The 12,829-nt window shown below is 36.4% G+C and overlaps 4 protein-coding genes across 4 annotated transcripts; all 4 read right to left on the reverse strand.

Annotated features, from left to right (window-relative positions):
• Window positions 1-838: 838 nt before the first annotated feature.
• Window positions 839-4,141, reverse strand: TPHA0B00420 (uncharacterized protein; the record flags this gene model as incomplete). Its single annotated transcript, XM_003684099.1, has 1 exon — window positions 839-4,141. The coding sequence occupies one exon, from the start codon at window positions 4,139-4,141 to the stop codon at window positions 839-841; it is 3,303 nt and encodes a 1,100-aa protein (XP_003684147.1).
• Window positions 4,142-4,868: 727 nt separating this feature from the next.
• Window positions 4,869-5,399, reverse strand: TPHA0B00430 (60S ribosomal protein eL6; the record flags this gene model as incomplete). The annotated part of the gene is made up of 1 exon (XM_003684100.1): window positions 4,869-5,399. One exon carries the CDS (start codon window positions 5,397-5,399, stop codon window positions 4,869-4,871), a length of 531 nt encoding a protein of 176 aa, XP_003684148.1.
• A 692-nt stretch (window positions 5,400-6,091) lies between these two features.
• On the reverse strand, window positions 6,092-10,459 carry TCB3 (Tcb3p; the record flags this gene model as incomplete). The annotated part of the gene is made up of 1 exon (XM_003684101.1): window positions 6,092-10,459. One exon carries the CDS (start codon window positions 10,457-10,459, stop codon window positions 6,092-6,094), a length of 4,368 nt encoding a protein of 1,455 aa, XP_003684149.1.
• Window positions 10,460-10,872: 413 nt separating this feature from the next.
• Window positions 10,873-12,570, reverse strand: COG8 (Golgi transport complex subunit COG8; the record flags this gene model as incomplete). Its single annotated transcript, XM_003684102.1, has 1 exon — window positions 10,873-12,570. The coding sequence occupies one exon, from the start codon at window positions 12,568-12,570 to the stop codon at window positions 10,873-10,875; it is 1,698 nt and encodes a 565-aa protein (XP_003684150.1).
• Window positions 12,571-12,829: the final 259 nt, after the last annotated feature.

Genomic DNA, 12,829 nt, shown 5'->3' on the forward strand with positions numbered 1-12,829 from the left:
TTTACAATTGAGAACTTACAAATAAATATGATGCCGTTTCAGATTCTTGAAAGTAGTCAATTTTTAAATCTTCCTAATGTTCGCTGGGACAGTTCTTAATTACGATGATTTATATCGCTTCCAGTTATTAGTATATGAAGTGATAATGCAATCTAAGAACTATTTAACAGGAAACCAAAGTAAATATTTTATATCTTGTAAATATTTGAGTTGAAGTCTATCTGTACAAATATCTTTGAAACATCATCTGAATCAGAAGAAGTCCATTGAGATTACTAATATTAACATTTTTATATAATGAATTTAATTGATATTTTCTCCTTTGCCAAATTTACCGTTTGAAGAATTTGAAATATCGAATGACAGCATCAGTGATGTCAGTATAAAATGTCAACTATGACAGACACAAGTTGCAATTTGCTGAATCAGTTTATATACATAGGTAAGTTTAATATAATATTTATGAACGTTGAGGTTACAGTAAATGAAGTGCTAATAATTATGGATCAGTTCAGGTGTCGGATTCTAAGTAACTTCACTGAGCTGATGGAAGACACATTTCAAATATGTCATATCTTAAAACTGGTTTGACTCGATCTAAAAGAAGCATTTTTTATTGAAGTTCTTATAATGAGTTTGGAGTTCATGTTTATAGTATTATATGATTTATATTATATATACTAATCTATTGGAAGTGCTACTTTGATGACCATTGATGGTATATTACAGTAAATAAAAATAAATAAAAATGTTGATTGCAAGAATGAAGTGTTATCTTTTTTTAGGAGTACATTGGATGGTATACATTCGAATTTTGTGTATAACATTAGCTTCTTTTTTATGATTTTATGCAAATTTTAGAACCTTCTTTTAAACGTTCGATATTTTCCTCTCCTACTTCATCAGCTGGATGAGCAACAATAGCTGGCACAGCTGGTGTGACTGCTGCAGCATTTGCAGTATTAGCAGCTGGTTGTTTTCTGTTGTGAGCCATGTGACTTTGGACCAAATGGCCAGCAGCTAGAGCAGCACACAAAGATAATTCACCTGCTAGAACAGCACAAGCGACGATTCTGGCTAGTTGACGGGCGTTAGTACCTGGTTCGGTTGGATGAGGACCACGGACACCTAGTAAATCTAACATAGCACTTTGTGGTTCTAAAATAGTACCACCACCAATTGTACCAACCTCGATGGAAGGCATAGAAACAGAAATTTTCAAATCACCGTCAACTTCTTTCATTAAAGTCATACAGTTAGAACTTTCGACATTTTGAGCAGGATCTTGACCTACAGCTAGGTAAACAGCAGTGACTAAGTTAGCAGCATGTGCATTGAAACCACCGACAGAACCAGCCATAGCAGAACCAATTAAATTCTTAGAAATATTTAATTCAACTAAAGCCTTAACATCAGATTTCAGAACATTTCTAACAACATCACCTGGAATAGTAGCTTCAGCTACAATACTTTTACCACGACCTTCAATCCAGTTAATAGCAGCAGGCTTTTTATCAGTACAATAATTACCAGAAACAGAAACAATCTCCATATCTTCCCAACCAAATTCTTCAGTCATTTGCTTCAATGAATATTCAACACCCTTAGAGATCATATTCATACCCATAGCATCACCAGTAGTAGTTCTGAAACGAATAAATAATAGATCACCGGCCATAGCTGTTTGGATATGTTGTAAACGGGCAAATCTTGAAGTTGAATTGAATACCTTTTTAATTTTGTTTTGACCTTCTGTAGAATCTAACCAAATTTTACAAGCACCAGCTCTAGATAACGAAGGGAATCTAACACATGGACCTCTAGTCATACCATCCTTGGTAATGACAGTAGTAATACCACCACCAGCATTAACAGCTTTACAACCACGCATAGCAGAAGCAACTAAACAACCTTCAGTAGTAGCCATAGGAATATGGTATGGGACATTATCAATGATCATTGGACCAATGACACCTACTGGTAGAGGCATGTAACCAATAACATTTTCACAACAAGCACCAAAAACACGATCATAATCATAATGTTTGTATGGTAAACGATCAGAAGATAAAACAGGAGCATTAGCTAGGACAGATAATGCTTTACGACGGACAACAACAGCACGAGTTGTATCACCTAGTTGTTTTTCTAATGCATACAATGGTAATTTACCACTAACAACTAGTAAAGTAACTTCTTTATTTCTTAAAGTACTGACATTACCTTCTTTCATAATTCCCTCTAAAACATCAATTGGGCGAACATTCACAGTTAGGTCATCGGTATCAGTTTCATAATCGCTGGAAGTTGCAGTAGTAGAAACAGAAGAAGATAGTGAAGAGGAAGACGATGTGGTTAAAGGAGCCTTTGCTTCAATCACAGTAGCAGCGGAAGCAATAATCTTGGATAAACCAGATTTGTTCTTCGAACCTGACTTACCTTTACCAGTCTTTGAACTTTTAGAGGTGGCAGACTTGGTATTCTTAGTATCTTGATTGAGTGCTTTTCTTTTAGAGAATTCGACTGCAGTATATAAAGTGTGGATTCTTGTAGCATTTAACAAATAAATGTTGACGGAACAACTGACGATGAAGGCAGCGAAAATAACTTTTGAAACGAATCTGTCACTGATGACTTTGCTAATGTAATGTAACACCAACATAATTTGGTCTTCAATTTTATGGTAGGTGTTTCTTGTTTGGTAATATTGAATTGGTGCAACGGAAACGATGATTGGTTCGTTTAAGCTCAAAGATTTATTTGTCTTGATGAAATCAGGTAAATCGTTCAAAACCATATCATCTCTGTATAGTAATGACACAGTTTCTGATGCCCATCTGACACCGAAATTATAAAGGTTAATCAAAATGAAAAGAGCAACAACTGAGAATTTGATACCGTTAATGATGTAACTTGAGTGGCTACCGAACAATGAGTGTTTTGATTCATTCTCTTGGCCGTAAATTAAATCAGCAGTTGTTGGAACTACACCGTCTTCTTCTAAAGCTTGTTTAATGATAGTCGATCTGTAAATGATGTTCATTTCCAATTTTAGTGATAAAACAGCTGAGTAAAAAGTTGAGGTTAAGACTAACTCGTAAATCAACATCAATGCGCAGAATGCACAGAAATAGGATAAGACTTGTAGATCTCTAGCGTATAGAGAACAGCCAACGAAAGCGATAATGCATAATAAATGGTCATGGACTAATTTAGTGCCCTCGATGGACATTGACTCGTAGATAATTTCATCGATTGTAGTCTTTTTTGACAAGCCAACTTTTTGGAACAATTTAGTGCTACGTTCAGCTAATCTAATCTTATGTTTGAAACCTACAATAACGATGATAAATGGCAAACCTTCTACCAAGCTTGTTGCGGAGACATTGTTTTTCAAGAACAATTGGAAAGTGAATAAAGAGAAGAAGAAGGCGCATCCGGAGTTGCAAATAGTTGCCAAACTTAACCAAAATTTGGAACCAGTCTTGCTCATCTCGACGAATAATGAATAGACGGTTTGTAAAACCATTAAGTAAGCGACAAGGATGATCAAAATGTCAAACGGCTCACTTTCTGAGAACCTAGTCATCAAATTGTTGTAAATTGACCAGAACAAATATTGGACTTCGAACAAATGATTCTGCTTGTTTGTCAATCTCCAAACGACATCATCGCTTGAGTTTGAGCTTGAATGGGAGACGTATTCCGGGCTCAATTGGTTATCTTCTTGTAAAATATACTTGTAGTCGGAATTTTCATGAATAACATTGGATAAATTCTTGACCGGGCTATAAGCATCCAAATGGTCGAAGTTTAAGGTGAATAAATAGTAATGGTTTTTTCCATTCATACTAAACTCCGAGGAGTTTAATTTATAGTTTTTCCAGCCATTAGTATGTGAATCCGTGTAATAATGGGTGCAACTGTTGATAATATGCTGTGCGTTGAAATGATTCAAGCCCGAGATGGATCTCGAGTCCAATTTCCAATTGATAACATAATGCTGTATCACCGATAAATAGGTGATCGCGGCCAGTAGCAATGTGGTGAATATGACATGAATAGGGTGTTTTGCACTGAACTTAGCAAACAAAGCCAGTATTTTCGACACAGGCGTCAGTTTCTTCAACAAGAACGACATCCGGGGCAACAGACAGGGGGGGTCAGAGTATGGAAGTGGGAGTACAGCAGCTGCTCTATTCTCTAGTGTTGAAGACGAGGCAAAAAAGAAGCACTATCACTCAAACAACGACCGGAAAAGAAAAGTGAAAGCGAAACGGATTTCACCCAAAACTCAAACTCGCATATCCTTATATAACATCAAAAGAGACCTGCCATCGCAATCCCAAGTCCCAACTACCAAGTCTTACACTGCATATTCACTGAATTCACCACCATGCTTCCCAAGAACCTCTACATGTCCAAGAATCTCAAAGGAATTTTTCACTGTTAAACTTTTAAAGTTTACGAGACGCCCTCAAAGGAGATGGGAAGCCGAGCGCACTTCCACGGCGGTTTCTCCCGAAGACCCTCTGAGATCGCTGAACGCGCGCGCCCTCGACCGACTTATGCGCGGTCCTCCAGATCGGGTATCGCCCGGAGGCCGTGGTCACCGTCGACGAGCGCGTGACGCCGAGCGTTTTAACGGTCACGCGCCCGGCGTTTGCGGGCGCAGCAGCCCGGCGCCCCAATATACGGCGGCGACGGATATGGGAACCGCGACACTGGCGCAACTGTGACGCCTGTTTTTTGACGCCGCGATGGCGCGTCGCGCTGTCGCGGCGTCGCACTGCTTTTGCTAATGTATGTATTCCAACCTCAATCGGTCCATTGTATATAGTTACATATTACTCAACTATCTAGTTCATCTAAAATTTCAATAAGTGCGGTTTGTCGCCGTTCTTTAAAGAGAAAGAAGCAGCCAGGTACTGCTTCAACATTGGGGTCTTCTTGATCTCGGCTAGTAAAGTCTTGTCGACGTTCTTTTGGTCCTCGACACGTTCGGCCTTCAATTCCTTGACCTGCTTTTCTGGGAACATGTTAGCTTCTTGCTTTTGCTTCTTGGTCAGTTTCTCCTTGGCGAAGTACTCGGCATTGAACTTCTCAACGTTGACACCTTCGACAGAGACCTTGGTGGAGGTGGCAATCACGAAGCGGGCATTGACTCTTCTTAATGGAACACCGTTGACCTTGAAGGGACCGGAAACTAATAAGGTGTTGTCTTCCATGTGCTTCAAGTAAACAACTCTCTTGCCTCTGAAACGGCCAGCTAGTAAAATTAAAACTGTACCTGGAACTAACGAAGCTCTTAATTTTTGTGGACGGGAGGCCTTTCTGGTCTTCTTTGGGGCGGCAACGTCTTCAGATGGATACCATTTTGGGGCAGCTTGAGCACTCATTTCGTCTATGTATATCTGTGGGTTCGAAAAGCAGATTTTCTACACTCTATTAAGCAGGTCGGTTGCAAGGATTACAGTCCGTCAATTTATACATCTTTCTTATATACATATCAGATATATCTCTATTGACTGTCCCAGTGAATGCTCACCGCTGCGGTACTCTCGCCGCAAATTCTCTAGCACACCATAGAACTTACCCTCAATCATTAACTCAATTTCATCTTGACATACATGAACATCAATGTTGAGAGTAACTGTAAGTGAGCATAATCGCAGATGGTGGAAATCATTGAAACCAAGTTACTAAATTGTTCATTTCAAACTGGTAATTATCCATGCTCATCGCTAAAAATTTCAATGCGTCCTAATCTTGTCTTCAACTTTGAACCCGTTCAAATTGCTTGTCATCGCGTAACTTCAGTTGTTCTTGACGCGAGATTGTGGAAAATTCTACTACCCTTTCTTTTAAAAAAAAAGCAAAAATATTTTAAATATGCATGGGTGTTGGGAAAACAGTCACGTATAAATCTGGATTTGTTTCCCATCCCTAGAATACGTCTTGAGTTTGCAGACCATAAGCTAACGAACGTATAATCACATTAAGATAACGAATGTTATATTATATATAATTAGTGATGAATATGTAATAGTAAATGAAATAAACAAAAAAAATAGGATCAGCTGGGCAGGATTTATGACTCTTGATAGGTACTTGGACTTTGATTTGTTTCAGAAACGGTAGAAATATCGTTAACGTCACCATAATCGATCTTAACAACTATCATACCCTCGCCTAGCTTGACACCAATGTTTCCAGTGGAGCTTATTTGCGGATCGCTTAGATTTAATTTAGTAATGCCTAAGTCTTTATCCTTTGCCAGTGTATGGTGAGAGACAGCATTAAAAATCAAGGTGGCATCGGGAGAGGACTTGAATACACAATTTTCATTAATGTAGACTACTCCTTTAGCATCTGCTTTTTTTGGTTTCGATTTGAAAATACGCTTTAGTTTACTATTTTGGGCTAATGAGATTTTAACATCGATATGTTTACCCAAATTCTCGGCAGCAACAATTTGTATTTTACCATTATATATGCCGTTCGGAGCTAAAGTACGAGCAGAACTACTAACAACGGAATCAGTCCTGGTATGGTTAGAACCTGTATTGTCAGGTGTCTGCGTGGCTGTCTCACCATAGTTATTCCTTGGGACCGGAGCATATGTGCCATTAGGAAGAGTCTCGTTTTCTTCTAGCGGGGAAAGACCATTATTGGAATTAGATCTGGACTCTACATCAGATGATTTTCTTCTACCAAAATCCCCACCTAAACCTTTCTTCAATAACCTACCACCACCTTTGATACCACCAACGCCTAGACCTAATCCAGCACCGGCAACGCCAGCACCAGCACCAGCGACATTGCTTACGACTTTAAAAGGCATGGTACTTAATTTGGATTGTTTAGCATCAAGGGTTGGTTTGATATATTCTGGTTCAAATATAGCGGATATTTGAATGGTACCTTGTTTACTTAGTGGTAAATCCCAATTATAAACCTTACCTGGTTCAAGGTTGTCCAAATCCAACTTAACATACCCCAAGGGATCATTGTTACCGGCGCGATCCCAGTCATAAACATCAAGTTTAACTTCTGAAAACTTTCTTGAAGGTATAGGAACCTTAGTACGCTCATTCCATGTTGGTGATAAACTCTTCTTGACTGTTTTACTAGTATAAACTGTAATGCCATTGACAACAACATCTACATAAGGATCAGACTTACCGTTTCTGTCAGCTGCTAATAAATCTTTTGCTGATATAAGGTTTAAATTCAAATAGCCTGTATTTATGATCGTCTCACATTTTGGCAATTTAACAGAGGCAGGCTCAAATATTGTCTTCAAAGAGATAGTACATCCTTCAAAGTTTAACTCAAGAGGCTTGCAGTAAGATTTCTTCAATATATCAATTGTATTGAAACGTGCTTCAGTGATAATATCCTCGGTATCCTTAGCAATATGCTTCTTCGAAACTCTTAAGTACATTTTACTAGCTTCTAAATCACGGATGAAAGCATTGCCTCTTTCATTTGCTAATTTTCCATTTTTCGCCATGGCTGAAGTTATGGATGGAAAATAAATATCATCAAATAAAATTTGTAGATATCCGTTTGGCTTCTTAATAAATCCGGAGACGATTTCCACATTCAGCATACCACTTGACGATGATAATAATTGATCTAATGTTAACATATTCTTCGCGTTAATAATTTTTTCTTCATCTTCAAATGGATCCTTTATTTCATCCACCTCCCAATAATCAGGGTTTTTCTCCATTTCTAATTTAAAGTTGGCTTGTTCTTTTTGGAATTCTTCTTTCTTCTCATCTAAACTCTTCTTAAGTTCTTTAATTTGAATAGCTTCATCTGGCGTGAATACAGGAGTTAATGGAACATGTCCAAATCTCAAGTTAATGGTGCTTCCAGTTAATTTATTGGTTTCACTCTTCAATGGCCAGGTGTTTACCTCACTAAAGTCGGGCCCGTTTTGTGAATTACCTGAAACATTAATTGATGAAATTATTTCTCCAACCGTGCATTGTAAAGAACCAATTAGCCTGTTCTTACCTACACTTTGATAATCATAAACTGCAATAGTGACCAATTGATTTTTATTGTTATATGGAAGATAAATATTTTCATTAAACACTGCGTGCTTAGTATCAGAAACATATTTTGACTTATAACTTAGTTTGTGGTTAATCGATATTGTAAAAAATGGATCAATATCGCCGACACCTTGTAATTCTGTTTTTATGTTAGTATCACTTACTTCAATAATTAGAGAACCGATTGGTTTTTGATAGGTTTTCATAACGGAAAACTCGTCAGACACACATAAGGGTTTCCATTGAGTAGTGAAGAATGCTATTCCTTGAGGATCTAAACTCATATAATTAGTACCGACAGCAGATATATTCAACAATTCTTCAAAAGCACATGTTTTGGATGCTATTAATAGCTTTTTAGATTTTGAAACATTATGGAATACCTTCATTTGTACCTTTGAGGAGGACATGGAAGGGATAAATACTTCGATAGTTTCATTCCATGCTGGTTCTCTGTTCTTCTTGATAGTTCTGTAAGTCTTGACCAGTTTACCGTCGATGAAAAATTCAGCAGATGGAGAGATGATACCGCCCAGTGCAATAGATGTATTCAACTCTTTGATATTTTGTAAGGTAATCTTTGCGATACCGACATCAGAATTTGTTGTTTGCTCAATTTCATCTTCCAAATCAGTTTCCAAACCGGAAGAAACATTTTCGGACTCTGAAGGAACAGCTTTTGTGTCAATAGTTGGGTACCAGTACAAAGAATATTCTATTGCACCCCTCGTATAGGTACCTAGTGTCAATTCTGACGATAAGCTTTCCATAATAGGCTCTTGAAGTAATTCTTTTAAATCAATCTCGGTACTACCTATCAGGGTGTCCTTACGGACATCATTGAAATCAAAACATTTTAGTGTCAATTTTTGATTTAACGTATTAACCAAAATGTATTTAGTTTCATTCCAACGTGGATTCTTGACATCTGACTTAACAGATGTTCTGACTTCAGTTGAGTTGCCTTGGACTTCATTCTCAGTGGATATAACAACATAAGGATCGATAGAATTGCCAATACGTTCGGAGCTTTTTAAATTCGAGGCAGATGTTACTTTAACGGCTAACATACCGATTGCGTCATTGGATTGTGCAGCTAATAGATCCTCAACATCAATATCCATTTTATTTGGAGCAATTAACATTGGACCAATATTAGAGTTGATCATTGATTTCACAAAAGATTTTAAACCTGGTAAGAAGGACATCACATCGAGACCTAAGGTATCACCACCAACAGGCTTCAAGACAAAATCCATCATTGGGGCTTCCAATAACTGAACAGATACAATCTTAATATTCGGGAAAATATCTCCAAATTCAGCAACTAAACGAATTCTACCAGACACATTGATGTTTTCAACGATCACGCTCATAGTTTTGGATACGAAACCTTTACCTAATGTAATACCTAGAGAAATTTTTGGGTTTATCTTTTCTTTGGCTTCCTTTGGAGTCATTTCTGATTCATCGTTTGGAGTAAATGCAAAAGCCATTTCAACTTCAGCAAAATTTTTACCACCCTTGGTATGTGTTCTGACACCTCTAATTGAAGGGGCTTTGGAACCTAAGGTGAAGTGTTCCAGAGCTAGAGCATCGATACCGTAACCTGGTGCAGATTCGTCTAAGATTGGATTAACTTGATCAAATACTTGTTGCGACAATACGGGCATATATATGACCCAAAACTTTTGCAAAAAAGAATTTAGCCATAAAGTTGTCTCAGTCTTCGAAGATAGAGTCTCGTGAACAGTTGTTCTCTTTAAATCATCTCTTATATTTCTATTGAATCTTGTGTATTCGAAATTGTAATTGGTGGCGGTACAAATGAAGATAAAAATAAGTGCAAACCACGAAAAGCCCATATAGGCTAATAACCACGAATAAAAGCAAGTACACGAGATAAGAACTGAGTTGAAATACCAATCGTTATAAAAGTTTTCAATAATGAAATCCTTAATAGCTCTTGAGTTTGCAGCGGTTGGTGCAGAAGCTGAACTTGGAAAAAACTCGGCAACATGATCCCAAGGAAATAAGTTATCTTTTCTATACTCACTCAGTTCACTTTTAATCTGTTCAATTTCTGTTTTGGAGACAGTAGACAGTTCCTTGTATTTTGGGTCCAAGGAAGTATCCACTCTATTTAATTTCCTAGAAACTAAATGGCTTTTCCTCTGCTGAGAAGCAAGCTTCTCAACAGGAACAGAACCAACATACCCTTCCCCACCTGGAGCAGGAATATCACCTATATCATGTGTTCTAGCAGCAATTACCGGCTGTTTGCCCTTTAGCAACGAGGCCTTGGATATAGTCTTATACAGACTTGGTTTTGAACTCCCAGTTACCGACGAATTCCTTCTGAGGGAGTTTTCTTGTTCAGAGGAGCTCATTGTAACAACACAGAGTCTTCTTAACAGCTATATAGTCACTAATTCAACCTAATGTGTATAGGTTGTATTGGCATCAATCGATGTAATTATCAAAGTAAAAGAGTAAAAGTAATTGACAAGACAATAAAAGCATATAACTTATTTAAATAAGAAGTCAATTCGATTGCAAATCAAAGTGACAATTACCATATAAAAACTTTGAATTGACATTCTCTTTGTTTTCCCTATGGGATCAGAATGGTTTGATTGTTATTAAATGGCAACAATATATCAAGGGTCCTTTTTTCAAAAAATATAATCAAGGAAAGGTGTTGTCGGGGTAAAAGCGCCCTTTAACTGAAAGAAACAACATTTAATGATGCAATGACTAAGAGTTTTAACTATAATGTTATGTTATGTTATGTTATGTTATGTTATGTATATTTGGATGCTAGTTCAGCTCTTCTGTTGATAGCAGATACTATTTGTTGCTCGTTGAATAAGTTGGCTTCTTTTATTTTATTTAGTAGAAGATGGTGATAATTGATGTTTAAGTCGCGCAGACGGAATGAACAGTACACTAGTTGCAAGCATATGGAATCGCTAAGGGTTCCCTTTGTGTTAGCGACAGATAATTCTTGTAATAAGAAAGTTATACAGTTGCTGACGAACTGTAACATTAAGGCGTTTGTATCTGCTGATTCTAGCAAATTTTCTGCTCTTTCAGTGGTTTTTTCGGTAAGGGAGCCCTTCGTTGTGTCTATTGTTACGTCGTTATTTTTGTCCAAATTATTTGATTCTTTGTCATCGGTGGTTTCTCCTTTGGTTTCAGGTTTCTTTAAGTCTTCTTTCAGTGAAATTTCTGCTATTGAATCATCTTGTTCAGTTGAATTTTCCTTTGGAGTTTCATTATTAGATTCTTTCTTTATAAAGTTGTTTTCACCCTCTTTCGCTAGATTTTCTTCATTTCCCTTATTTGTTTCATTATTATCTTCAGTTTCTATTTTTTCTTCGGCTTCTGGTTCATTCTTTTTATTGTCTGCTTCTTCATCCATATTGATATTCATGTTAATTAAATTTGGAATTGAAAGTGACTCTTTAAATAGTGGGAAAGAAGTTTCAAATAAGTTGACAGAAGTGAATGTATATTCTCTTAGTACTTCAATCTTTCTCTTAATCATCATTTCTACTATGTAACTATTGCTATTGTTCTTTTCGATTGCGTATGATTCTATTTCTCTTTGAATAAAAATGTATCGCATTGTTAAAAATACTTGCAACAGAGTGGAAGAATTATCCTTTTCATCAAATGGAGGAATAGCAGAAAGATATTTTAATATTTTCTTAAGGGAATTCACAGTAACATTGGTTGCTAACAATTTAACTAATCCCGTTAACATAGTAGTGGAAATTTCATTTAACACCTTTTCACAGATATCATCAATTATGCTTGAACCCGCAAATTTAGATTGTAAAGATTTTGAATGTGTAAATAACATAATAGCTTCTTGATAATGACCAGTTTTGATACAAGTCCTTACAAGAAATGGTAACTCCATTAAATCAGTAATGTTATCCAAATTTTCTAAAACTAGAGGTAAATTATTCAAATTATTTCCAAACTTATCATAATTTGAATTCAGCATTGATCTCTTTCTTAGTTTTTCCAATACATTTTGGAAATCATCTTCTTTTTTGGATTTGACATCAGTTTGTTCCTCTGTGTTCATTAAGTCATCGATCCTATCATGTTCTTCATTGTTCGTTTTACCATTTGTATGATTTCCCGTGAGAGTATCTTTACTCACATTATTCAATTCCTTCAGCTGTTGTAACTCTCTATGTATTGATTGGAGTCTATGTGAACCATTATTTTTCAAAATATCTTCCAGGACTGTTTCTTTATTTTCGACTAGTATCGTTTTAATTTTCTTTTCGAGGACAGCTATTTCAGCATCTACTTCTGCAATATCTTCAACAATACTACCAGGTATTGGCTTAGATGAAAAGTATGTGGTATAATCTTTTGTATCTGATTGAAGTATATTCTCTAGTTCAGCATTGCAATAGTCGATTTGTTGTTTTGTTAATTTGGGACCAGGAAGATTTAATTCACTTAGAACAACATCCATTAGTAATTTAATTATTGAGTTTGGATCTTTTTTTAATTAGTATACAGTAATGCATTACGTAGCACTGTAAAAATAAAATGGTTATTCACCGATCTTAAGCTATTCTGTTTTTATAAGTATATATTTTAGCAATTTTCAGTTTGTTATTTTCAGTTATCGAAAGACGGACACGCTATTAAAATTTATTACAGGCACTGTTTATCCTCATTATAATATTTGAAGTAATGACATTAAAACCTACTAAACAGTTTCTATAGGT

Source organism: Tetrapisispora phaffii, chromosome 2 (assembly GCF_000236905.1).
Source record: "Tetrapisispora phaffii CBS 4417 chromosome 2, complete genome".
In the NCBI taxonomy this organism is placed as follows: Eukaryota; Fungi; Ascomycota; class Saccharomycetes; order Saccharomycetales; family Saccharomycetaceae; genus Tetrapisispora; species Tetrapisispora phaffii.